General features: G+C 40.7%; 2 protein-coding genes across 2 annotated transcripts in view; both read right to left on the bottom strand.

The window, feature by feature from the left end:
• Nucleotides 1-202: 202 nt before the first annotated feature.
• Nucleotides 203-3,830, bottom strand: LOC106648821 (motile sperm domain-containing protein 2-like). Its single transcript, XM_014365934.2, has 9 exons — nucleotides 3,427-3,830; nucleotides 2,653-2,796; nucleotides 2,391-2,568; nucleotides 1,957-2,314; nucleotides 1,825-1,894; nucleotides 1,641-1,747; nucleotides 1,367-1,570; nucleotides 1,145-1,279; nucleotides 203-1,075 (listed from the first exon to the last, which is right to left on the bottom strand). The coding sequence occupies exons 1-9, from the start codon at nucleotides 3,506-3,508 to the stop codon at nucleotides 872-874; spliced, it is 1,482 nt and encodes a 493-aa protein (XP_014221420.1). The 5' UTR covers nucleotides 3,509-3,830; the 3' UTR covers nucleotides 203-871.
• A 630-nt stretch (nucleotides 3,831-4,460) lies between these two features.
• The window catches only part of LOC106648888 (discoidin domain-containing receptor 2-like), a 39,387-nt gene continuing 18,508 nt past the window's right edge, over nucleotides 4,461-25,339 (bottom strand). Inside the window, exons 2-15 of the mRNA XM_014366036.2 lie at nucleotides 19,999-20,175; nucleotides 16,603-16,708; nucleotides 15,252-15,477; nucleotides 13,010-13,157; nucleotides 10,868-11,163; nucleotides 10,465-10,669; nucleotides 10,114-10,325; nucleotides 9,555-10,020; nucleotides 8,849-9,006; nucleotides 8,489-8,754; nucleotides 8,227-8,406; nucleotides 8,028-8,120; nucleotides 7,807-7,948; nucleotides 4,461-7,714 (exon numbers count right to left, since the gene is read on the bottom strand). Coding sequence (XP_014221522.1) covers nucleotides 7,412-7,714; nucleotides 7,807-7,948; nucleotides 8,028-8,120; nucleotides 8,227-8,406; nucleotides 8,489-8,754; nucleotides 8,849-9,006; nucleotides 9,555-10,020; nucleotides 10,114-10,325; nucleotides 10,465-10,669; nucleotides 10,868-11,163; nucleotides 13,010-13,157; nucleotides 15,252-15,477; nucleotides 16,603-16,708; nucleotides 19,999-20,092 — 2,895 coding nt within the window. The 5' untranslated portion in view covers nucleotides 20,093-20,175 and the 3' untranslated portion in view covers nucleotides 4,461-7,411. The remainder of the gene's footprint in view (nucleotides 7,715-7,806; nucleotides 7,949-8,027; nucleotides 8,121-8,226; nucleotides 8,407-8,488; nucleotides 8,755-8,848; nucleotides 9,007-9,554; nucleotides 10,021-10,113; nucleotides 10,326-10,464; nucleotides 10,670-10,867; nucleotides 11,164-13,009; nucleotides 13,158-15,251; nucleotides 15,478-16,602; nucleotides 16,709-19,998; nucleotides 20,176-25,339) is intronic.

Raw genomic sequence — 25,339 nt, 5'->3', positions numbered from 1 at the left:
TCAATTTTATTTTAAATTCCCTAAATAGTAAAGAAATCTTTATTTTCAAATCAAAATCTAAATCTAAATTATAGTCACATTTTATATTTCTGAAGATATGGTTTATATAATTTAAATTCTTTATAGTATAATTTTAACTCTTCCTGTAAGAAAAGTATGATTTTTTCTTATTTTTGGTATTTATAGAATAAAAAGATTTATGATTTCCCTCAAAACTAGGTTTTATTTATTAATTGATCAAAATAAATAAAAACTTGTACACAGATAAATCCATATCTAAATTGTACTCATTACAGAAGATATAAAGATTAACACTAACAATCCAACCTACCAATTTGAAAGCCCTTATACCTTAATATTTACAATAATTTTTCTTTGTGAAAATAGGAATGTAAAGAGTTATTTCGAAAATATTGGTAATATAAAGTATTAAAGTAAAAAATGTTTATCTAAAGATTTTACGTCGTAATACAATCTGTATAAAAGTTATAATTTTTCAAACTGACTTTTTATCAAAAGCGCCAGTGTGCAAGTTTGTACATAAATGTTACAAAAGTTTATGGCAGTTGTGAGACAAAAAAATTGTGATCACTGTGTGTATTCAAAATTGTTGTTGTAACCAACATTTTTTTATATAAAAATTAAACATTGTTAAATGTGCCTCATGTGCGTTAGCTATTAATATAACATTAGAAATATTCAAAATTTTTAAGCTCTCTGTTTAAGTGTTATGAACGTTATTATAAAATTATTTTAAAAATTCTTCAACAGTTTAACAAAGACAATTTTCTTGCCAATAAACAATGAGCGAATAAAAAACTATTAACGTGCGATATTAAATATATTTTCATAAAACTTAAAATTTCCAAGACTAGAATTCTTCCTTGTAACTTAAAACAGAATCCGTTACATTTTTTAAACGTAGATTTTTGAAATTAAATTCGGAATTATTTGTCAAAAGGTAAACAATGCATCCCAAGAGTAATAATATTATGGTTACAGAAACAAAAAGGAAATGCTTTACTGAATTCAAGTTATTTTCAATCTTTGCATTACGTTCTTCCAAACGAGATATCTGTAAAAAGAATTGTAATTGTTTTATTATTTTTATGAAAATTTGAGAATTAAATTTAATAGTTGTTACCTTTGAAAATAATGAATTTAATGATTGATCACCACCATATGCACCAGAGTTTACTAAAATTGATTTTAGGCCATCTGGACTTCCATTAGCATCTTTGCACATTAATCTATGTTGTTCAGCCTGACTTCCATAGCTCTGAAAATTCATATTAATAAACATGAATTAATAATAGTTATAGGATTTGTAAAATTTTTTAAATTATTATCAATCAACTATACGTACCTTCCAGAATTCAATTAATTCTTGATTTGTGAACTTTTGAGAATTTTTAATTGGCAAGCACATAATAAGAAATTTATCATTAGGCAAAAGATTACGAGTTTCATATCCAGGTTGCATGGTTATTGTTACTGCAGTAGTTTCAGAGTAAGGCAGAGTTCCTGTACATGGTCGAACTTTGAATTTTTCAGGAGACGTTGTTTTAATCTATAAAGAATGAATACATTTTTATTTTTTCATGTTTAAAATTGCCATCAGAATTCAATGATTGTCAAACCTTATAAGATACACTTTTGTCAGCAGTATTGTTTTTTAAAGTAATTGTACCAGTTATTTCACTGCCAATTTTTTTGAAAATTAAAATATCTGGCTCGACAGTCAACACTGAAAACCATATGTCAAGAAAATATTTTAATTATTTTCATATTTTAGGTAGGATATTGAAGTTTAAGAATATTTACATTTTTCCCTTTTTGATTGATCTCCAAAATCAGAGTTGGGTGAATCTGGCGTGCTACTATTAAAGTGTACCTAGAGTATAAAAACACATACTTTTTAGTGATAAATAATAAACAAATTTTTTTAAATATTACATTTTTATCCCCTTTGCCGTTTGACATTCCAATTTGTCTCTCAGGTAGAAATATAAATGCAAAATCGTTGTTTCCACCCCAGCATTTTAAAGCATCATTAGGATCAACAAAATTGTCTAGTGTGTTTCTTTTCACATTTTTTATTTTTGGAATAGCCTTAGCAGGTAGCCAAGTTTTAATAATATTGAAAGCTGCATTCAAGACCCATGGCATTTCAAGTATAATGATGTAATTTAAGAAATTAGGATAGTAATTTTTAAATAAACCAATCAGATATTTAGTCAATTCCATATCCATATTTGATATTCCAGAATCAATCATGTCAAAAAATAATGATATTTGGTCTCCATTGCCTTCTCTGTGAAAATATTAGAATGTATATAATGTAAAATTATGTGTACGGAAGAATTTAAATTTTGATGAGTTTTATGTACCTTTCTAATCTTTCAAACCAGTACACGATGCATCTTTGCAGTTCATTAAAGTCCCTTGAACCTTTTGTGTGTAATTTCGACTTAATAACAAATAATTTCTTCCCATCTATATCTTTTCCATAACCAAAACAAACACCATCTTCCAAATAGTCTCTTCGTACATTATTTTCAGTTATATCTGAAATAAGAAAATTCATAATAAAATGTATTAGAAATAAGAAAAAAATTGAGAATTTTTAAAACATTGTTAAATAAATTTCACCGTTAGTTCCAAAATCTCTTCGCCATTCACATGTATCCCAAAGCATTTTCAATGCTTCTGTAACATTGTTTTCGTGGTGATCTAAAAATCTCTTCAACCAATCATCAGTTTTGACTCTATTGATATCAGCTGGATGGAAATCTCCTATAATTAAATATTTGCATTAAATAAATTATATTCAAAGGGTAGAGTCTTTTTTATCTGTATGTAACACTAAACACTTTTGACATCTTGTACTTAAATATGGATTCACAAGAAAATAAAAAATCTTCTGCTGGATTCAAGGTAAAATATTGTTTTTTTTTTAAAAATGATACAAAAATTGTGTTGTGAGTCATCATAATCACTGTTTCATCTAATGATGAATTTGATGGTATTTTTAGTGATAAAAACATATCATTGCCTGCAAAGATTACATATGGATATTGAAATGAGCTTGATTACAGTAAAATTTATGCAATTAAAACGGCGAAAAACCAGTCAAGGCAAACTGAATGAAGTGCAATCAACGCTAATATTCATAATTTAATCCAATTATGACGTGCAGATTTTGCATTGATGCAAAGTCTAATCGTAATCGCCAATGAATGGGCTTATCTCGAAAAAATTGCCCAGTAAGTGTTTCTCTATGAAAATTGATTTGTCATACTTATACGTTCTCGAAGAGAACTTAAAAATTCGAGCCGACTACCATAATGGCACATTTGTAAAAAAGTAAGAATATGCATATTAGCTCAAAGGCAAAAAAGTGAAATGTAATGACAAAAAACTTACGTCCACTCGGTGGTCCCTCTTCACGAAGTTTTTCGAAAAACTTTTCGCGTAGTTCAGCGATCCTTTCTGAAGTCTCGGTCATGGTGTTACTCAAATTCTCGATGACAGCGGCGCGGACGTTCTAAGGCGACGACGTAACGAAAAAAAAATCCTCGGGCTTTGTTTATTGCAAATTTTCATCTGTAACTCGAGTGAGAGCTGCGAAGCGCGAGAGCAGACTCGACGACCGGTTGTGCTGATGCTGATTGTATTTATGATATTACCTGCTGCGAGTTGTGCGTGTGTCAGTGCGACGCGAGACGTGTTGACGCGGCAACTGTTTTTCTTTTCGCAAAATATTATCTTGCGTATGTGACAATACATAAATGTATGGTTATGTTATGTACGTATATGTACATTTACGTATTATAGTGTCAGTGGATTACGCAGTCGTGTGCCTCGCGCGCGGTATATGTCAAGTTGTGTGTATGTAAATACATACACAGGCGGTAGTGTCCTATATACATATCGGTATGTGCAGATATCTATGTACAGGCGCAGAAACGCCACAGACTGCAGTTGTAAAAAAAGATTTCTTCATGACTTTCCGAATGCGCATTGTGTGAGTGGTCAGTTTTTAAAGATTAATCTATATTGCTTTATTATCATTATTATAGGTTTGATTTTTTTGAATGAAATAATCAGAGTTTCATTAAATTTTTCTTCTTATCAATGAAATAGATTGGTAACACAAGCAACGCAAATCAAGACCGTAATCGAACTTGTGTATGTTAAGATTTATCGAAAATTGTTATTTTTAACTTAGTTTAATTGTTTGTAACTTAATTAAATTTAGGAATTACACATTCTATGGGAATAAATTATGAATTTACTAAAAATCACACAGTATAACAATTTTTATTGATTATAACACTGGAAATATTAAGAATATAAATTTTCGACGAAGTTACAGTAATAATTCATGTTACAAATTTGGATTATGTATATTGATGTATTATTATTGAACGATATTAGAGCTAAAGTCGTCGATAAAAATTAGATAGATACCGCTCGTTACGCTGCGCCATGAAAATGCACTTGATATTTTCCTTTTTTTTAGTCACATGTATAAATTTAGTGACTGCTGTGCACATGATGTGATATATGCGGTTGTTTTCTTCGAAGGCATTTAAATTTTTATGTATAGTCTTCAACACCTTGGCGCAGTTTTTTGCTCGTTATCTAATATTATGCAATTGCTCGTTAAAATCATTTCAAACGCTCTTTACCAATCTTATAAGTGTGTAGGTCGAAAATAGGATAATATACATTTATACTTATATGCTATTGAAATGTATACATATATTCATAATGCACCATTCATTTATTTTTTCATTTTTCATTTTTCATTTTTCATGTAAAACGAGGCGTCTGATATGACTTTTTTTGTACACACACGACAATGAAATCGCAGATTATAATTCAACAATAAGCTGCGATTTGTCGTGCCATGCGATAAGTTTCTTAACTCGTTACATTTTCTTTGGCTTCATTTTCTTCTCACTTTTTTGTAAAAATTTATTTTTCAGTAAAATGAAAGAATAATGCTTCGTTTACAAAATACAGCTCAACTTGAATATATATTACATGTATCATCCTTACACCGTTACACGTACTCGCAATTCGACGTTCTGATAATGTTTCACGAAATTGATTGTCTCTTAGCTCGAAAATTATTTAGTGGAACGTTCCTACATTATTTGTTTCTTCTTTTCCAACTAATTTAACATTTGAAATTTTACATACTAATCGTAAAAACTCAGATCCGTCCGAAATATTTTTATACACGATTACGCGTTAAGTGGTATTAATAATCCATTAATCGTAACGTTAAACTTGTCTTTTCACCATTTGCTCGCGCTTTTTCGTTTTGTCGTTGTTTAGGTGACGTTTTGGCATATTTCCTACACTGTTTACTAGTTTAATACATGCATTCATTTACTTCACAAATATTCGGAAATGCTCATTCATCTCTCGTTCAAGAACTTATACTTATATGTATCAACTTGAATTGCAAATTCCCATTTCATTTTTACTTTTACATTTAAACCGAGATATACATTCTAATTGAACAATAAATAATATACTTCCTGGAGGATAACAACACATTTATTTTATCGAAGCTTACAACTTATCTATATAGAATTAATATATATGTTTCATACACATGTTTCAAAGTATAGGGTTGACAGTTTTCTTACATTAAAGACAATTGAAATGAATTTTAGATGATTTCGGGACAAATGGACACACACACAAAATTCAAAATTTCAACAACAATCTTTCTATGTACAATCCAATCATATACAAAGTCCCGAGATAGACTAGATATTTATGCTGCTTGGAGGACAAGTGATTTTGCTTATTTTGTAATGTGTCGTAAGCAATTATAAAATATATTTAAAGCCTATATATGAGCGATGGGTGTGCAACTGTATATTACAATGAAATGTTTGGTTTATGATGAGAAAAAAAGATCCAAGTCTTTGGACGTGCAGCTGATATTTTTCGTTTAAAACTTTTCGTGTGATAATGATGAAGTGCTATTTATTGTATAGAATATTTAAAATCAACGTCAACATACGCGAGAATTATCAAGCAAAATTTTCGTGACTGATATATCGACGACGTTTGAACATTGTTGACAAAAATATGATAGATATGTTTTTTTTTGCTCAAAACATCTGTTGGCTATGGAATAAAAAACAAAATGTCGTATTTTTTTAATACGGCTTAAATGCAAACTTGGTCAATGCAATTCGATGCAAAAAAAAATAGAATTCGAAATAGCTGATAATTGGTACATATGATATGCATGTATAAAAGAGCATGTGCACATTTCGATATGTTTGAAACGAATTAATGGTCCGATGTTTTGCAAATTGTTCATTAAATTTTTTGTTTTTCCATCGAAGAATTAATCACACGTTTGTTATTTCGTCGATGACTAATCTGTTTTGAAAATTATACGAAAAAATGATGCAGTGAAATATGATCGAGTTCGAATGAGTTTATATGCATTTATCCATAAAATCCACTTTGAAAATCAAAGGTTTCATTCGTTAAAACTCTCATTCGCTATAATTCTACGAAACCACTCAGCATCCTTCTTCGCGGAATTATCATTTGCAAAAAATATTTCTCACGTTGCTAATTTCTGTGCTGACTACAATAATGCGTTAGCTAATTTATGTAATAATATAAATCGTGGCATGGCTAGGCGTTGCTCCCTATAGCCATTCCCCCCTTGTTTATATGTAAATATATATATAAGACAATCGGCGAATTCTGTTTGAGGGGGGGGGGGGCAGGTGGTTCGCAAGATATTCAGTTCAGACGCGATTGAAGCCACCCCCGTATACATACGATAACTTGATTGTTACATCGATTTGGTCCACGCGATGGCGTCACCTTCTTCTAATGAGTCTATTTATCTATTGTTTCGGATTCATCAAAAAACTACCAAGTCTTGCATCTAATTATTCAGTTACAATATTTGTATGTGTAGCACACGTGGCTTTCGTTGGATATCGTGAATTAATTAAACCCAGGGGCGTATTTACAGTTTTTTTTGTTTTTTTTTCACACTATTTATACAATTCTTGTTTTATATATTTATATTGGTTTTTATTATATATTATTTATACCTAGACGTCAATTGACATTGGCTCGTGAATAATTGTAAAATAAAGCCTAGATCCTTGGCAATTTGGCAATGAAAAAAGACAGGCCCTCGACACATTTGTCCATAGCGTTAGAGTCTGAAATTATTTCAAGTCTAAGCACACATCACGCTGAAGTAAAGAAATAGAGATCGTCAGTCATCGTCGTCGTCGTCGTCTAGCGAAAGGGGGCAAGAGTCAGTCTTTGCGTCCGATCATCAAGACATGAGCGGCGGCGTTGGCCAGGTATTCATGTCGCGTTGCGTCTTGCGCTTGAGTAACTCTCAGTCGAAGGCCAGCCGCTTGAGAAACAGATGGATGTCGTGGAAGGTCGGTCGGTCCTCGGCACGCCGACTCCAGCACTTGCTCATGACGCGATAGAGCTCGCGCGGGCACAGGCTCGGCTGGGGCAGGACGCGCGGCAGCTGCTGTTGATTGCCGCCGTTTACGCTCTGGTACCAACGGCTGCAGTTCTCCAGCACTTGCTCCGAGGTCAGCTCGGCGAAGGGCAGTTCGCTGCAGCTGCCGAAAATTTCCCAAGCTGTGACGGCGAACGACCACACGTCCGACTCGCTCGTGCACTTGTTCTGCGCATATAAGATGGTGTTTAATTCAGGTGTCAAAAATAATTAGTAACCGATCAATCGAGTTTCAAGCATTCGGAAGATTGCTCAATTACCATGAGTACGGCTTCCCAGGACATCCAACGCAATGGTATTTTCGCATAATATCCGTTCACGTAGTACTCCTGGTCGTATTTGCTGCAGTAGAGCGCGTGGTCCGATACCTTGATCACGAGGTTTTTATTAACTATGCAATTCCTGAAAATGTAACAGCAAAAAAAGATGAAAACTTGGTCTAACTTCGACGATCAAAGGAAACAAAAAATCGTGCAATTACCTCGCAGCCAAATCGCAATGTGGAATTTTCATACTTTCCAAGTACTTCATGCCCGAGGCAATTTGAGTTACAAAGTTGAGAAGACAGCCGTAACTGAAATATATATACAAGAGTAAATAAAACGTAGACTATTGACTAAACAGCTATGAATTTAAATAAAGTTCCTTGTAACTGAGTTTGCTGATCGCGTTTCAATTACCTCAATGTGAAGTCGTCGTTGGAATTCTCGTTTCCGGTCTTCATGAAGGTCGGCAAGTCACCGAGCTCGCCGTATTCGAATACGGCGCCCATGGGCTCCTCCTCCACCAGGGCCATTATTCTCGCCACATTAGGGTCGCGTATTGCCGCCAGCAGATGCATGTCCTTCATGAAATCTTTCCTGAAATTTTTAATGCCAAAAGTGTTAATTTTGCCAGCTTATTCGAGTTGATTTGAAAAACTCAAGACTAGCAATTACTCACTTGAGCGAATCGGTGACTCCTCTCCAAAGAGACCTGACGATGACGATCTGCTTATTGCGTATCGTACCCAGGTCGGGGCTCTGTATGCCCTTGGCCTCGCACAGATAGACGAGGCCGAAGCTGCCCTCGCCAAACTTGTCGAGGATCCTCAGCCGATGCCTCGACACCTGCTGAATGTTGTAGATGCTCGACAATTGGACGCCCTCCTGGATCCTCAAGGGCGTGAACAGACTGGTCGACGGGTGCTGCTGCTCGCGCCGTTTGATCTTTGGACAAAGTCACATTTTCCACTCGTTATTTTCTAATTATTATTTATAAAAGTGCTAACAGCTAATTCAAGATATTATATTGAGGACTTACGGTCAAAATATCGGTCGCCGCGTAGTAGCCTTCGTGCACCTTGTGATTGGACTTGTTGACATTGTGACTGTGCCGCTTGAGAGAAAAGGACGACGGCAAAATCCTCTCGGTCGACTTATCCTCGTGGTATATATTCCCATTCGAATAATCCGCGATGCCTGAAATAAAGTCCCCATTGAATTTCCATCCACGCGACGTTTCTCGAATAAACAGGCGGTACGAATTAACAAGCTCTCAAACTGCCGCGAGCTTGGCTCAAGGCAATCAACGGTTTAGATTTTATTATAAACGACATATAGAGTTGCCATATAGAGTTGCTCGGCTTGGCGTTATTTTGCGGGAAAATTTGTAAAAGCTCGCGCACACGAGCACGCGGAAAACAATAAATATTTATGCAGACAACATAATGCAGCGCATAATACACGAGCGCATCTCCCGTATAAATACTTGGAAATGCATTCCGTTAGCATATTTGAATGTCAAATCACTCGCGAACGATTCGCATGCATTATACCCGACGCCCGCGAGGGGACTGCGCAAAGCACACGCACATACGAAGAGAAGTTGCGTGCGTATCATACACACACGCGCCGTATACATTATGGAGGTAAACGCATCTGCAGCGCAACGTCGAAACGGTACACTCAATGAACAAAACCGTAAGGAGCGTAATTGAAATTCGATATAGGAGCAAAGTAGCTCTCACCGATGCAAGAGGAAAACCTGTCGGGCTTTCCCATTATCGGCTCGTAGGCGAGATTCTCCTCGGAGAAGAGCTTGTAGGTCTTCTCGTAGGCGCTGCACTGCTCGTACTGGTCGCTGCCCTTGTCGCTGCTGCGCAACGTGCTGCTGTCGCAGTCGTCGTTGACCGAGGCAGAGGCGTCCGTCGCCGCGGCCGCGGTCATCGTCGAGCCGCCGTTGGCCCCGAGGACCGAGACGAATCCGCCCTTGGCCTTGGCGCTCTTGAGGCGCGCCTGGCTCAGGCTGTTGCAGACTATCGGCCCGGGCAGCTTGATGTCCTTCATGTTGATGGTGATGCCCGGCGCGGTGGGCCCGCACAGCAGGGCCGTGTGCTTCTGCAGCAGGGCTATCTTGTTGCGGCCGCGCTGCTTCATCAGGAAGACCGTCGTGCAGGTGGCCAGAATCGCCACGACCGTCAGAACTCCGCTTATCTGGAAAAACACGTCGTTTGGAAATCAGCGAACCAGCCCAGCGCAGGAGAATGCACTTGCGCAGCCAATTAAAAGATCAGCTTCTCAACTCACCAAGCCAATGTAAGTCTGCGAATTGCCGATGGGAAAGGCATCGGGCGTTAAATTCGGATTGCTTGGATAAGTGGTGTCGTTTTTCTCGCTCCTCGTGCGGTTTCTCTCTTCGGGGATCAGGAGCGCGTCAGTCTCGTTGGCGTGCTCCATCATCGCCACATTGTTATTCAGCTCCGGTCTCAGCTCGTTCGTTACGTTACTCAGGCCCGCGACTGTGCAGTGCATAAAAATAGATGAATTTCGTCGGTGTTGTCAGGATTATTAATAATATTTTTCAACAAGTCAGCATGCGTATCGGATATTTCAATATGTATATCTCTGTTTCATATGTATTCGTTGTCGAGAACTTACTCGAGTAAAAAGTCACCTCGCTGATGAGCAACCACTTGGATCTGGTGTGAACGACGAGCTTAACGAATTTGCCGATTTTTAATTGGAGTGGCACGGAGACGGTGGCTGTCGTCGACGAGAAGCCGTTGACTATATCGATCTTGCCGCTCGACGCGTGATACTCGCGTCCGTCGCGCGAGAAGTGCGCTTCAATTGCCGAGAATACCTGTGAAAATACGTTGCAATCATCGCGAAAAAGAAACAACAAAATAATTACAGCTGCAGCTCGACTATAGATGTGTACGTCTATGTAGCATACAAAAACGAGCTTGCAGAGTGCACTGCAGCAGCGACTGCACAGCTTGCTCCATTAAAGCAAACAAGCGCGCGCACAACATAGGTATATATATGTGTGTATACGAACCTCGACTTCTTTCCTCGGCACGTGAGCCACGTGCAGGCTGCAATTGTGAAACTCTCGCTCCTCCTTGAACTCGAAGAGCAGCTCGACTTGGCTGCGCCGACTCCAGCCGACCCAATTGTTGGCGTGGGCCGAGCCGATGAACTCGAAGCCGTCGGCCAGCACGTTGTCGGTCAATTGGCCCAGGCCACCGGACAGCGTGCCGTTGGCCTCCAGACCATCGTACGACGAATCCTCGACGTTGCTGCCTCCGGGCCCGTACGTCTCGCCCACGGGGATCGTGTAGCGCACCACGTCCTCTGCTCGAAACAACGTCGATCGAGCACATCGCATTATTCACGGTTCATAATGTATGTATTGTAATTTAAACGGCAGGGATGATTGTGGATTGATGTATAGGAAGGTTGATAAATCGCTTGTTCTGCGTTTCATTCGAGCACATAGTTTCTCACAAAGAAAACTCAACAAAGCCATTGAATTAACGATCGCATTTGTATGTGTACATGACAGACTTGCTAGCGAACGAGGGCTGATTAATCAATCTTCCCAAACTTTCCAATTGTCTAGGAATTCAACTTGCTCTTTCTTTTCTCTCTCTCTCTCTCTCTCTCTCTCTCTCTGCAGAATACGACGAGAAAATCAAAAGCGAATAATATATTTAAGTCGCGACTCGAAGAATACTGCATATTATATATATTATGTAGCTGCGAATAAAAGCTTCCGGCGGAGCAACTTGAAAGCATCGACGAGCGTATTGGCCTTTATATAAGATTCGCTAACATTGTGTTAAGTTGCTCGGGCATCTCGGAGCTAAGTAATAATGCGCTAGCGAGGCAGGCGCAGCAGCAGTTTCGGCTACTCGTTTTTTTGCTCTGCTTTCTTTCATTTAATATCAAGCAAGCGAAAAGCGTCCAAAAAGTTTGCCGCAAAACAACTTTTGCTCGACTCGACTATATATACGGAGGTGAGCTTGCGTTGGCTCTCAGCATCGTCATATCGAAGTATTACTCTCTCTCACTCTCTTTCTCGCTCGTTGCAGCCCCACGCGCTATATATAGCCATGGAGCAGTTGCGCACCTACACACATAGAAGTCTGCATACAGGTATATATACGCAGAGCAGTCGGAAGTTTCAGTCGCTCTCGCTATGGTGCACGGCAACAAGAAATGCTTTTAGTCCTGATTGATCCCACCGCGAGGCAGTAATTCCGAAGGGGCACACACACGTACCATGCGAACCCACATATTCACTTACGGAAATACAGGAGTTGTGCGCTCACACACAGAGGCGCATTTATTGGAGGAAGAAAAATCACATGCAGAGCTTGGCACTGGAGATTAAAGGCAGCCAACAGGCAAAGGTCGAATCGAAAGGAGAGTTTAGTTGACTCCGCGGGAGGCTATATGAGAAGAAAGACGAGGTCGGCGGGCTGCGTCCGTTATATTGAAAAGCTGCACTGCAGCTCCGAGAGTTAATATCGATTATTTACAGATCGACGATGAGCCGTGGAAGGCCGTGTAAAGCGACAAGTCGTCAAGCAAGATCGAGAGAGAGAGAGAGAGAGAGAGAGAGAGAAATAAGAAAAAGAATACTAGGCTACTGGCGAGCTATATATAGCTCCCTTTGCGGCAGCTCTTAGAGAGCTTACTCGACTTTTTATTGTTTTCCCATAGTGAGAGAGAGAGAGAGAAAGTCAGAGTGAGACGGAGCACTAACAAATTTTTCTTTTCTTTCAACTTTTTATAGAGATACAGACATTATAAACACAGATACAAGAATCGAGTCTCGACGATACAAATGTTGCTACACACATTTACGGAAGGCAATTTTCGTTTCTCGCAAGGAATGATTTATAGCCGATGCTTTTTGCTCGATAAATTTTCTTTGTACATGAATGTGCATGCGTTCAGGTACTCTCCTCAATGAGGATTAGCTCGAAGGGATAGATCGAAGGGAATAGGGGATGCGTACGTATAAAGTGAGAAAAAGATTGAATAATTAATCGGCTTCGGGATTATTCGGCGTCGGTATGTGATATATATTGGCTCAAGATACAGCTCTGCACAAGAGGATACCCATACAACAAATAGAGAAAAGGTATACATAAGCGCACACACAGAGACAGACTGAATAAAGTTCACTTACGTTCCCAGGCGCAGCCGTAAATCTCGACCCTCATGCAGACGGTGCGCGGATGCTGGCTGTACGGCACGAAGCGCACCCGACTGGCGACGAACGGCAGATCGAGCTTTTGCCGCTCGACGAGATACGTGTTGCTGTTGCCTCGTAGCACCTGTGCGTAGATGATCACACACATGTATAGATATATATTTATAGATATATATTAGTTATATAGAGAGAATGGGAGGGAGAAAAATAAAAGCTTGAGAAATCCGTGTAAGCCGCATCTGGCTGCTCTGCAGCTGAGGCAATTTTCATTATGTGCTCGTTTTTATCGTTTCGTAGCCGCACGTTATCCTATACCTTGACTCGATTTTGTATTTTTGATACAGCTGCGAGACTAAATTTTCCCAGCTGTTTATAGAATAACGACGACGTAACTGCAGGAAAACTTGAAAAGCGTCTGGCTTCGTTACATAAATAATTGCCATCAACACTATCAACATTATTATCCCGGCGCGCGAGTCTATCGCACAATACGGTAGAAAAAGTACATATATCTCACTTATCTGCTCGGCAGACGCGCGAGTTACGTCGAGTCGGAGTCTCTAAAGCATCGCAGCATGGTGGCAGTGCGCGTCGCGCAACATGTACGACGGTGGCGGCGGCGACGACGACTATGCTTATATATAAAAGTCGAGGCATTGCTATTAAAGTATGAATATTGTATAGTCGAGCGTCAAATAGGGAAAGTTGGCACGACGCGCGAAACTTTCCGAAGGCCCTTGAGACGCGTGTATGGCTCGACTCACGCATACGTATGGCGGGCGCGCGTATAGCTATACATTATGTAGCTCGGGCGCCGCCGCGCGACTCCGCTCGGATCTCGTGCAGCTCCGTATACATGTGCTGGGGCTACAGCAGAGAGAAGGCGAAAAAGAAATACACGTATCGCACGGGAGAGAAAAAAGATGTGGTGCCGGTTATGGAGGTATAGTGTGCGGCTGGGCTGCGTTGTCGCTGCGACGGGAGCATTGCCGCGCGGCACAGAAAGAAGAGAAATAGCTGGCTGCGGTGAGAGAAAGAGAGGAAAAGACGAAAAGTGGCAGGTGGATTGATAAAGTGGCGCTGTGGAGGTCTCCGAGCCTTGGTAAATGTCGCAGAGTAGTATAGTGTAGCTGCTGATGCTTGTTCCATACGCGCGGAATATACGTATCAGAGAGAGAGAGAGAGAGAGAGAGAGAGAGAGAGAGAGTGTCGAGTTGTGTAGTAGTGGTAGTAGTAGTAGTAGCGGTGGTAGCAAGGATAAAAGAGAGTATTGGACGACGAGAAAGAAAAAGCGAGGCAATGCCAGTGGCAGCAAGCCCACAGGGGGGAGAAATTGCCAGGATGTAACGCGATCGTGTATATGTGTGTCGCTAACTCGAGCTTTTGATGGAAAAATATGGTCGATTGTTTTACCGGGAGCCGAGCTAGCCGGGCAGCTCGTGCGCACAAGTGTCGCCGTAATGAGCGTCTTGTGTTTCTTTTCTCTTGGCGTGTGCAACACAATATACACAAAGTGTATATGGGAGCTCGGAATTGAAGAGAAAATGTATTACTCGTACGTGGGAGCATGCCTTGTATATATAGCTGCGCGTATGATGTAAGGCAAGTTGAAGGGAGAAAAATTTCCAGCCCTGGATGCATAAATTTCATAAAGCCGCAATGGTTGAGCGCGAGGCGTTGATAAAGCACGCTTATATATCCATACAGCGAGTTCTGTATGTAGTGCTATCTCGCGAGCGAGTATACCCCGTATATATACTTTACCTGCGCGCGAGCAGAAACTTTGAAGTAGAATTCCGGAGCAAAGATCCGCCACCGCCAACGCCGTCTGATCTCATTCGGAAGAAATTCCACTCGACAGAAGTGCGCACGAGCGAGCGAGTGAACGAACGAACGAACGAACGTACGAAGGAACGAGTCGTCACCGTCGTCTGGAGCGTCGACTGCACTCGAGGCCAACCCATGCGCGCTTGCTATTATCCTTGACATCGACGACGCGCAACGGCACTATACTACAGCTGCACTCCGGATAGAGGTGCAAAATGTTCCCGCGACTCGTCTATGCGTCTTATAATACGTCGCTATTATACTTGGCTGCTTCGGCAGCTTCGAAACTCGAGTCGTGCGCGAAGCCAAGTGATACGAGTCGGCGCCCAGTCAGACGACACGGAGTATAGTCACTTATATCGTACAAATTCTAATAATGTGCAGGGCATACCCGGTCGCCCCTGAGGTTCTTGTACGAGTGCCACTTGAAGTCACGCCAGTACTCGAGAAAAAAGGCCTCGGCGTACTCTTGGCCCTCGCCGTTGCCGAAGCGGCCCTGCGTCTCGGTCCACGTGATCAGGTGATCCCTCGTCAGGTCGACCTCCAGGTACTCGCGGATGTCGCTGCTTATCTGCGCCTTCGGACACCAGGCGCCCCCGTTCTTCTCCTGACGTATCCTGTCGACATAAAACAACATATTTATAGGATATAACTTTATGAAGACAGCTGCACTCGGCGAACCTACGCGACGTGGCCGCAAGTACCGAGAACCGCAGAAATTCTCGCGCGACTTTGTCTTATTTGCTCCTTTTTTTCTTTTTTTTGCCTTCTTTTTTATTTTCATAGCACTTCGTTATCTCTTGTGTTTACAAGTGTAGCGTGTGCCGCGAGTACTGGGCACACTCACGCGTACAACATAATATACACACAGGCGGTGTATAAGGTGGTTACGACCCGCTCCGAGGCTGTAGGCGTTTTTGTGCTCAAGATTAATGTTTACTTTAGCGCGCATCTATATAGCTATACACCCAGTATGTGCGCTCCTCCGCCTCGTGTATGCGTGTGTGCGTGCGAGATGAGTACGAAGAGATTCTTAAACGCTGCCGGCTTGATAAGCCGCGTGCGATTGCGGTATTATGCAATTTGGCCACACGAGAGGAAAAAAAAGAAAAAATATAAATATATAGCGATGCCAAGATTCGCTGAAAAATTAAATCTCACGAATTGCGCGCTGCTACTGCTTTTTCAAGCGTAAAAATGCACGCTCAATTAATTATTCCTGAGCACTTGTCTGATGAGAAAAAAAACATAATGCCAAAAACAAGAGACAGTAATGATAACGATTATTAGCCCCGGATGTCGAGTGGATCGAGCTGGAAAAAAGTATAAATTTACAATGCACTGAATTGAAACGTATTTAAAAAGTATAATAACCGAACGAATTCACAGTCACGACTGTTTAAAAATACATTATTATTATTATTACTATTATTATTACTATAGGTATATGAATAGGAGTCGAAACTAATTTTATCAATGTCGTTAAAATCATCGAAACATTATAATAAAGCAAAAAAAAAAAACGGAAAAGTTCTTGAAATTTGGCGAGTCTTTCGACGCGCAGCTGTGACTAGCCATAAAGTAACTGCTGCAGCTCATTTCTCGAGCGCAAGGAAAACGATAATAATAAAGCCTTGACTCGTTATATAGTACATACACATACTTCAAGCCTGCAGCTTTATATAGCTGTAGGTAAAAAAAGAGATGAAGAAGGAAAAGAAGAAGTGAAGTACACGTCTTACCTGGCATTCTGTGGCCCGACGGATTTCATCTCGTAGCTCGAGGATGCCGTTATGGCATCGTCCGGTATTTTTCCCTCCTCCATACCCAGCGGAAGTATACAATGGCCTGAAACGACATTAACGTTATCCAATTACCGGTGAATCAGCCTCGGGCTAGTTTTACTCACTCTCTAACTCTCTCTCTCTCTCTCTCTCTTTCGGATAAAGAGAAAAGCGTTGCTTCTGCTTCTGCTTTGCCATAGACGCGCTCTCGAGTTCTTGCACATGCACACACACAGACACACGCATACCCACACCAGCTCGAACTTGACTCTCTACACTCTCGACTGCGCTGGTGGCTGCCGCTCGCCGCCACCGTTAGAGAGAAGAAGCAACAGCAGGAATAATGATATTACGACTTTGGCGTTTGCATATTGACCTGCCTTTGGTCACGGATTATGCAAATGCCAAGAGCCACGCGTGCGTGGGATACCTCATCTCTCTCTGTATATTCGAGAGCAAATACACATACACACACGTAAAAAATACTTCTCATCTCTAGTAAATGCGCCAAAAGATCCGCCATTCTCGTTTTGTTTTTCTTTTACAAGACCGGCCCGTTTTTTTCCATATCGCGTACAAACAAAGAGCCATTTTTTCCACTACGCTGTAATGACGCGCACTCATTACCATTTTTGACCATTCGATGCGCTATAAGAATATATGAATTTTAATTTCGTTCATTTAATTATCTTATTGGTGATAAAAAAATTTGAATATTATTTCATAATGCGAGCCGTAACGTAGCGAGTTGGTATAGGTGAAATTTAGTCTGCCGCCGGAGCGACCATTAAAAAAAGCAAGTCATTTTTAAGCGCGACGGCCGGCATCTGGTTTGCTGAAAAATTAACACCGAGGCGATGTCGACTGAAAAATAGCCCCCAAGGGTTCAGTAGCGCGCAATTTTGTATTAAAAGAAAGACACGTCGCTGTAATAGCTCAGCTTTATTTTTCATATACATGCGCGGTGCGAAGCGACAGCCAACTAAGTCACCCAGTACATGCGTACGCCATTACACGCGACTTGATAAAATAAGTGATATTATCCGCTAAGGAGCTTGTATCTTTTTGCTCCGATAAAAAATTGACAAACTATTTTTCACATTAATGGCTGGAAGTTTATTTATAACTCTAAAAACTTGTCGCGTTGTGCTCGTGCCTTGGTTTTATTCGCAGTTTCATCATCGGCTGTGCTCACATAAAGCATTTTTCTCGTTTATACGTGGGCGCTTTCGAGCGAAGAATTTATCTCGGAAATGACTAAAACAAAATTAAATTTGAAAGTAAAATTTGTTACTCCGGCGCGTGTATGCTTTTCGACAAAGTAAATAGGCCAAATGTAAATGAAAGCTCCATCAACGTTCATTCACATTTATATGCGCACGTCTATATACAATTGCATTACTCGCATTCAGTAGAAATAGTCAAGTTTGCATCAGGCATCCCTTTAAACGAACCAATGGGAAGTTTTGAAAATATATCCATCTCTTCGAGATTGGACATATGCTTCCAGTAAAAAGACATAAACCGACTCATGGCGCTAAGTCAATAATTCGAGAAACAAGACGTTGTAAGCTAGCGCTTTGAAGTTTAATCTTGATGCAAAAGACTAGAAGCTTAATTTTCGACAAAGTTCGTACTAATTATTAACGATATTTTACTCGGAACTAATTATTAAAAAAAGCAAGTCAAATCGCATGCAAGTCTTACACGTGGATTAAAATTCATTCGCTCAAAGTCTCAATTTTTAAGCATGTGCTTTTATTTTTCGTACTAAAGCTCGGGTCAGTGCCGGTGCTGCAGCTATTTTGTCGTCATTAGGTCGGCAAATGTGAGAGAAGAAGCAATCGAAGCGAGTTTGCTCTTATTCACAAGTAAAATGCACTCGATTTTCCAGCTATTTAACTGTATATATGCAGATGTGTAGCCAAGTGGCATTCTTGACCGAGTTTTTAGCTCGCTAAAATACCCTGTGAAAAATCAACTCGAGAGCATCAGCTCGAAAGGGAAAGAGAGAGAGTAAGAGAGTATGGCATTGAATCACTTCAATGTTTACATGAAGCTATGAAAATGCAATAATAGGCTCCATAACCATTTTTGGTAGAAATTGCTATCATTAAATGACAAGTTTTTGGGAAAAAAAAATTTTTTGTGCACATGAATGGTCCATAATAACTGAAAATATACCAATAAAAAATGTACCGTTTTTTCCACCTTTTTATGGTCACATAAACTTCCAACCTTTTTTACTATTTGCTACAAATCGACATTTAAACAGTGTTTAATAACCCGTTTCGGGCCAAACGGACGAAATTTTAGTTATTTTTTCACTCGCTGTAAACTCTGTGAAAAAATTATGTCAGAAATGTCAGAATAGTCATAACCGACGTAAAATTTTATGAACTTTTCGAATCTGGCGTCAGAATTGTAAAAAAAGTTGTTGTGTAAAAGTTATGAACAATTAAACAATAAAAAACACGAATTTTTAAAAAAAAAATTTGATTTGATCCGAATTTTCGAGTCGAAACAGACTTGCTCTATAGGTCTAACACGTTTTTTTTGCGTCCATGGGGTGTAGACTTAAAAGTCCAATAGTTACGATATCGAAATTTAACATGGCGGACACGAAAATGGCGCTTCGTAGAAAAAAACCGTATATGAATGTAGTCAATTTTTTTATATGTCAACCAAGCGCCTAGGAACAAAACGTTATAGAGAAAATGTTGAATTTCGATATCTTAACTATTGGACTTTCAAGTCTACACCCCATGGACGCAAAAAAAACGTGTTAGACCTATAGAGCAAGTCTGTTTCGACTCGAAAATTCGGATCAAATCAAATTTTTTTTCAAAAAAATCGTGTTTTTTATTGTTTAATTGTTCATAACTTTTACACATCAACTTTTTTGACAATTCTGCGTCGGTTATGACTATTCTGACATTTCTGACATAATTTTTTCACAGAGTTTACAGCGACTGAAAAAATAACTGAAATTTCGTCCGTTTGGTCCGAAACGGGATAAACACGCTTCCAATAGTTAGATTTATGCAATGATTTTGACTTTGCCACTTGCAGATTTACAAATAATGGTACTTGCCATCTAGTGGTGAAAGTTTAAAGTGATATTATCGTATTTAAAGTAGTTGAAAGTCGGTTTCATTTTTCGGAAACAATGAAACCGTTATCTTTTTGTAATTTAAAATGCACTTGATATTTTTAACGTTATTTAATTAAGTAAATTGCCAAAAAAAGTAAATTAATGTTAATGTTTTTAAGATGTTTAAAATGGCTAGTTTTCGGTCATTAGACTATTTTAAGTATTTGTAGCAGGGTGAGTCAGAAAGATATTTAACTTACCAAAAACATTTTTCGTCTGCTCCTCGAGAGTGAGCACTAGCAGCCAGGAGCTAGCCAGAACGAGAGCTCCGAGGAAAAAAACTACCTGCCCCATGATGACTCGTCACGCCAGCCGGCTAGTTTTGCTAATCTCTTTCTCATCGTAGACTCGATCGGGGCAGCTTCATTATTTCACCCCTGCAACAGCGAGAAATCCAAAAATTTCAATAAAGTTTAAAAATATATAATATTATAACTAGGCTTTATCATATAGTAAACTGCAAAAACTTGTATCAGCGTGTTAATATATATTAATCTATATACTTATAAGGCGATTATAAATTTCGAAGCGATTGCTAACTTGCTGTAGGAGCAGCGTATTTCCGAGGCCAAATGATTTTTACTTATATATTAGTTTGAACTATGTTTCAAGGTAATTTCGCGTACAGCAGCAGCACGCTCAAGTCAGTAACAGTAGCAGCAGCGGCATGCATGCGCACGGGGGCTTTGAATGTAGGCAAAGCAAAGTGCGCTCAAAAGCTTTAACAGCTCATGAGCTTAATCGACGTTTACGCTCTAAACCCTGGAGTAGGAGAATTTCATCTACCGCTTCGAAGGAAACGCATAGTATTCCGACTGGTAAATAATACATGCTGCGCCATCGACTTCATGTACATATACTGTTGCCGAGAAAACAGTGAGCATCTACGATATAAATAATTTGGAATTAAATTCTTTCGAGTTAACGTATTTTAGGCATTATTCGTTAAGAGAAGTAGCTGGGAATATTTTCGTACTCGCTATAGATTTTGTTTAAATTTGTACGAAATACTTGGCTATGCAAATGGATATGTGCAAAATGTACCAAGTAAAAGGTTTATAGTATATATGATCCATCTCGCATATATTACGAGGATCAGCAAGTACTCGAAACGGAATTGAAAAAGCCACGTATATAGACAGCGAGCGAGTGAGTATAACGACAGTGTCGTGCAGCAGCATCAGCAGCAGCTGCCGCCGTCTCACTATACACCGGTTAAATAGCGCGCACGACATCGTCTGCGCATGTATGTTGTATGTGCCTCTCTACATATACTGTAGTCGATTTTACACGAGCCATGCTCAGGTGCATTTGGCTGTATACGTGGCACCAACTTATACGCGAGTATAAAGCTCGAGCATATAGTACGGAGGCTGCTGGATGGATCGCCGATAACGAGGCGAATTTCCTGCCAGTTCGACGCGAGCCCCGAGTTTGCGTATGCGGAGCCACATTTCGCCGCTATACTACATACCATACACACCGCGCTGCAGGAGTACAACTTCCTATGCGGCAGTGCCTGGCGTGTCCTTTTGCAGAGGCAACCCTCCAGAGAGTGGACCCTCTTTTTGCGCGCCTATACAGCTAGACGTAGGGATAGTGCCGCTGGAGTAGTAAAAACCTCGGGATATGGGCAAAGTTTTCTCGCTCCGGTGTTTGCTGACGCCACCGCCACTGCGAGCTCCTCTATAAGCCCCGGACAAGATTCGAGATATTCGAAGGGAGTTCCTCCTGCGGTCTGTTCAGTTGGACCTACCTGGCCAATCTCTGCGAATATATATATGTTAACTTTCGAATCTAGTTTATTCCGCTTTTGTATTTAACTTGGACTAAAAAAAAGAAAATAGGAAAAAATGAACGGTGAATGTAGAAGTCAATTTTATGAATGGGACGCGAACGCAAAAGTACGAATTCTCGCTGGAAAATGAGGAGGGGAAATGATCATAATAATAATAGCGGCGAAAAGGAAATAAAATGGCTCGCGAGTTTATATTACGCGCGCGCCTACGTCCCGAGGCCGATGAGCCGTGAATGGAGATTGAAAAAACGGTAACAGGACGCAAGACAATGGTCTTTAACGGAAACGTATCCTCTACTGCGTTACAACGTTTTCAAAAATTCCCAAGTAGGTCAGTTTATCCAAAGGTTTTCCTTTTTTTTCCTTCCCTTGTATTTCATTTTCGAAGAATGTAGCGAGCTTCGGATCGCTCCAGTGGAACCTATTATATGCAATGTAACACTTTTCATTCGCTGTGTATTTGCCGACGTATAGCAATTGTACGAGTGTCGCAAAGCTCTGTGATCCCCTTTTTTTAAAAAGCATCATTCTAGAATGTTATTTAACGCACGCTCATAGAAACGAGGTGACTAACAAGCTTTCTCGCGCAAGAGAAAGAGGAGAGGGTTTTAAGGGCTCAGGAATTCTATATGCGTCGTCGATAAATACCTAATTAACGTAAAGCTCGCGAGCAGCTCTTACGTATACTTGCCCGCGCGCAATAAAACCGAATCTCGAGAGTTTAATTTAGCGCTCGTGAGCATAGCAATTATCGATCGATCGATCTAATTAGCATATTTACACGCGAGTGTCTCGGCTGCACTCGTTGCGAATTATGCGATAAACAAAGCTTTGAAAAGCGAGCTTGAAGAGTCAAGAGCGATCGCTGCGAAACGAAAGAAGCCACCAAGCCGTGTCTTTGAAAGGATACGAAAAAATTAATAGCTTTGAAAAATCGAATTTTCGGTCCGAAGCGCACGAGCTTTTCACAATTTTCTCCTTTTTTTTCGTTAAACTATGTAGATGCATAAACATTGTGCAGGTGCCCGATGAAAATCGATGCACATAGATATACTGGGTGTATATTGTATATAGCCTTGGGATCATAGACGTATTGTAGAGGAGCTTTCGTCGAGTGGTAGCTTTAATGAGATTTTATATGAAAACCCGAGAGCAGCTGCTGCTGTGCTCGCAACAGATTCGCCAGCTTCGGTTCCATCATTAAGGAAAACTGCTCCTCAATAGCGCCACAGGCTGTAGATTTCATTTTGCTGCTCCGCTACCTGTGTATATGTATATCTATAGGAAAGTCATACATACATCTATAGAGTGCGCTGGCTCGGACCGACTTAATCTGAAAATTACGCTATTGCTAATGCTTGCGCCAAGATAGCTTAAAAAAGAGAGACTTTAATAATAAAAGAGTGAGTTTAACGAAATAAAGCAGCTGAAATTCTATGATTTTCTTTCAGAGGTAACGGTGTGCAGCAGACATTCGATGTTATACTTATTTTGAGCGCACTCAAGCTTGACTATGAAGTTTTAATTTTAATTCATCACTTTATGGCACTATGCAATGAGCTTGAATGACCAAAGATCCATAAGTATGTGAGCTAACACTCATTTTGGAACATTGCGCACAAAAGCTCGCTTGCAGCCAGCGCCGCGCTTGGATTTTACACCATTCTACCTCTTCCTTTCCCTCTCTTTCTCTCTCTCTCTCTCTCTCTCTCTCTTTCATTACGTGTAATAAAATCCACAATAGCAACGGAACCATAGATACGGATGTGTATGTACATGTACAAGCGGGGTGCAAGCTCTCACATATACAGAGAGCCGACAGACAGACGCTATATGCACATATAATAAGCGCGAGCCGGGAAAGCAGCAGCAGCAAGCATCATTTCGACTGTAGCATCCCAAATAATTAGCAATTTCGAACGTGCAGCGCACATCTCACAGCTCGCGCTCATTATACCGGTCCGTTATACCGCAGCTAAGCTATAAAAACTCTTTCTCTCTCTCGCTCACTCGTTCCATTCCGCCTTTGCCGAGTGTAGCACAACTCGGCCTCGGAAATTCCCCTCCCTGCCTCGTGTGAAATAAAACAAGCACGAGGCGAGAGCAGCTCATGCAAAAAATGAAAAAATAAAATAAAAAAGAGTCGGGGAGCGAGTGCCATAGAGGTAAGGGAAAATTCATAAAATTTACGCACGCAGCTCTCTCTCTCTCTCTCTCTGTACGCGCTTGAAATTGCAAGAATGCAAGCGCGATAAATTCCCTTATTGCAAACTGGAGAGTGAGAGTTGGAGGTCTTTCGATAGGGGGGAGAATCACTGCAGGGTAGGCTTGTCAATGTGCGTCCGCCTCGTCGTCGTTTTCGTCTCTCGGCACTCGCGCACGCTGTATAATTTGTACCTATATAGTCGATTGCCTCGGGCAGAAACAGCTTTTTTCACGACTAAGTAGATGCACCATCGAAACTAGTTCGTTGGACTTTTATTCCCCATTCAAAGTAAAAAACTTTCAACTTGGCTGCACAGAGCTTTATTCGCGACGAAGCGTACGTATATATAGCCGAGGCAAGCTCACCCGAGTCATGGACGCAGAGCACTGCGCAAGCTCTCTTTCGGCTTCACGATAATTGTACTATCGCAACTCTCAGTTGGGCCAATCGGTCTTTCCCCATTGTACTGCAGTCGCGAGTTCTCGACTTTGCGTTCATCTCCGGAACTGCCGCAGCAGTCTATCCCGAAAGTACCTGCGCGCCGCGCTCATACCTAGGCCGTATACACACATCTGTACCTGCAGCTCTCACGTACGCGTCCGCGCGCGGGGCCGTTTTAAACGTATACGTACGCATACGTACGCTCACGTGTACGCTCGCCCAGGAAGATATAAAATTTATGCTCGGGACGCGCAGCTTGCCGCCGCGTATATGCAGAGAGCATAGTAAAATTTTCCCATCTCTCGCGAAACGCCGCCGCGTCCTGTGAGGGATGTACCTATACGAACTGCGACGGCGTATGCATGTACACGTGCGCAGCTACGGTGGTATTGGTTCGAATCGCGCGTCGAAATTTATGGCTTTTGGCTGCGTTCGCGCGCACACGTATATATGCGAGAGAGAGAGAGAGAGAGAGAGAGAGAGAGAGAGAGAGACCGGTGTACGTAGCAGTATAAGCGCGCGTGTGTACTGCAGCCGCGCGAGTGGTTGCCTCTCTCTCTCTCTCCTGTGCCGTGCACAGACCGCAGATTGATCTTTCGCTCGCGGAGACAGACAAAGGACCCGCCGCTGCTGTGCTCTACTATGCCGCAAGTGTATATGTATGTACACACGCATCAACGATGAAAAAATCAATCTTTCGCATTTCTATCTGCCCCCGCCTCCTTTATCCTTTTCCTCCCTCCTTTGCACGCCATGCGTCTATGCGAAAAAAGAAGATATTTATCTTTTGAGTGTTTGTTATCTTGCTTTGAGAGAGCTGTATCTCCCATTTGCCCGTGTATCAGTTTCGAATACCAAGGATAAGGGAGTTGACAAGACCGAAGCCGGCGGAGCCTTTGGCATGGTAACATGACTCGAGTACCTCTAGTCACTGCTATCAGTCGGATATACGTTCGATGACAATCCGATGCCTATCAATCATAATCGATGATCAACTTAATGAAGTCTAGCATACAATCGAAGTTCAATTTAATAAGACGCCAGGATATAAAATCAAGAAATGACAAATCGTTCGTGTTAAGAACACGTGCTGCAC

The sequence above is a fragment of the Trichogramma pretiosum genome, unplaced genomic scaffold, assembly GCF_000599845.2.
Source record: "Trichogramma pretiosum strain Unisexual culture from Peru unplaced genomic scaffold, Tpre_2.0 scaffold33, whole genome shotgun sequence".
Taxonomy (NCBI): domain Eukaryota; kingdom Metazoa; phylum Arthropoda; class Insecta; order Hymenoptera; family Trichogrammatidae; genus Trichogramma; species Trichogramma pretiosum.
Note: the sequence above shows the minus strand (reverse complement) of the source record. Positions and strands in the feature narration are given on the sequence as shown.

Bases quoted from the DNA above. Each gene is read 5' to 3' on its own strand.
- LOC106648821 (XM_014365934.2), bottom strand. From the start codon at position 3,508: ATGACCGAGACTTCAGAAAGGATCGCTGAACTACGCGAAAAGTTTTTC. The intron at 2,797-3,426 runs GTAAGTTTTTTG...ATTTAATTATAG, and splicing joins AGAGGGACCACCGAGTGGAC to GAGATTTCCATCCAGCTGAT. The intron at 1,280-1,366 runs GTACGTATAGTT...ATGAATTTTCAG, and splicing joins AATTAATTGAATTCTGGAAG to AGCTATGGAAGTCAGGCTGA.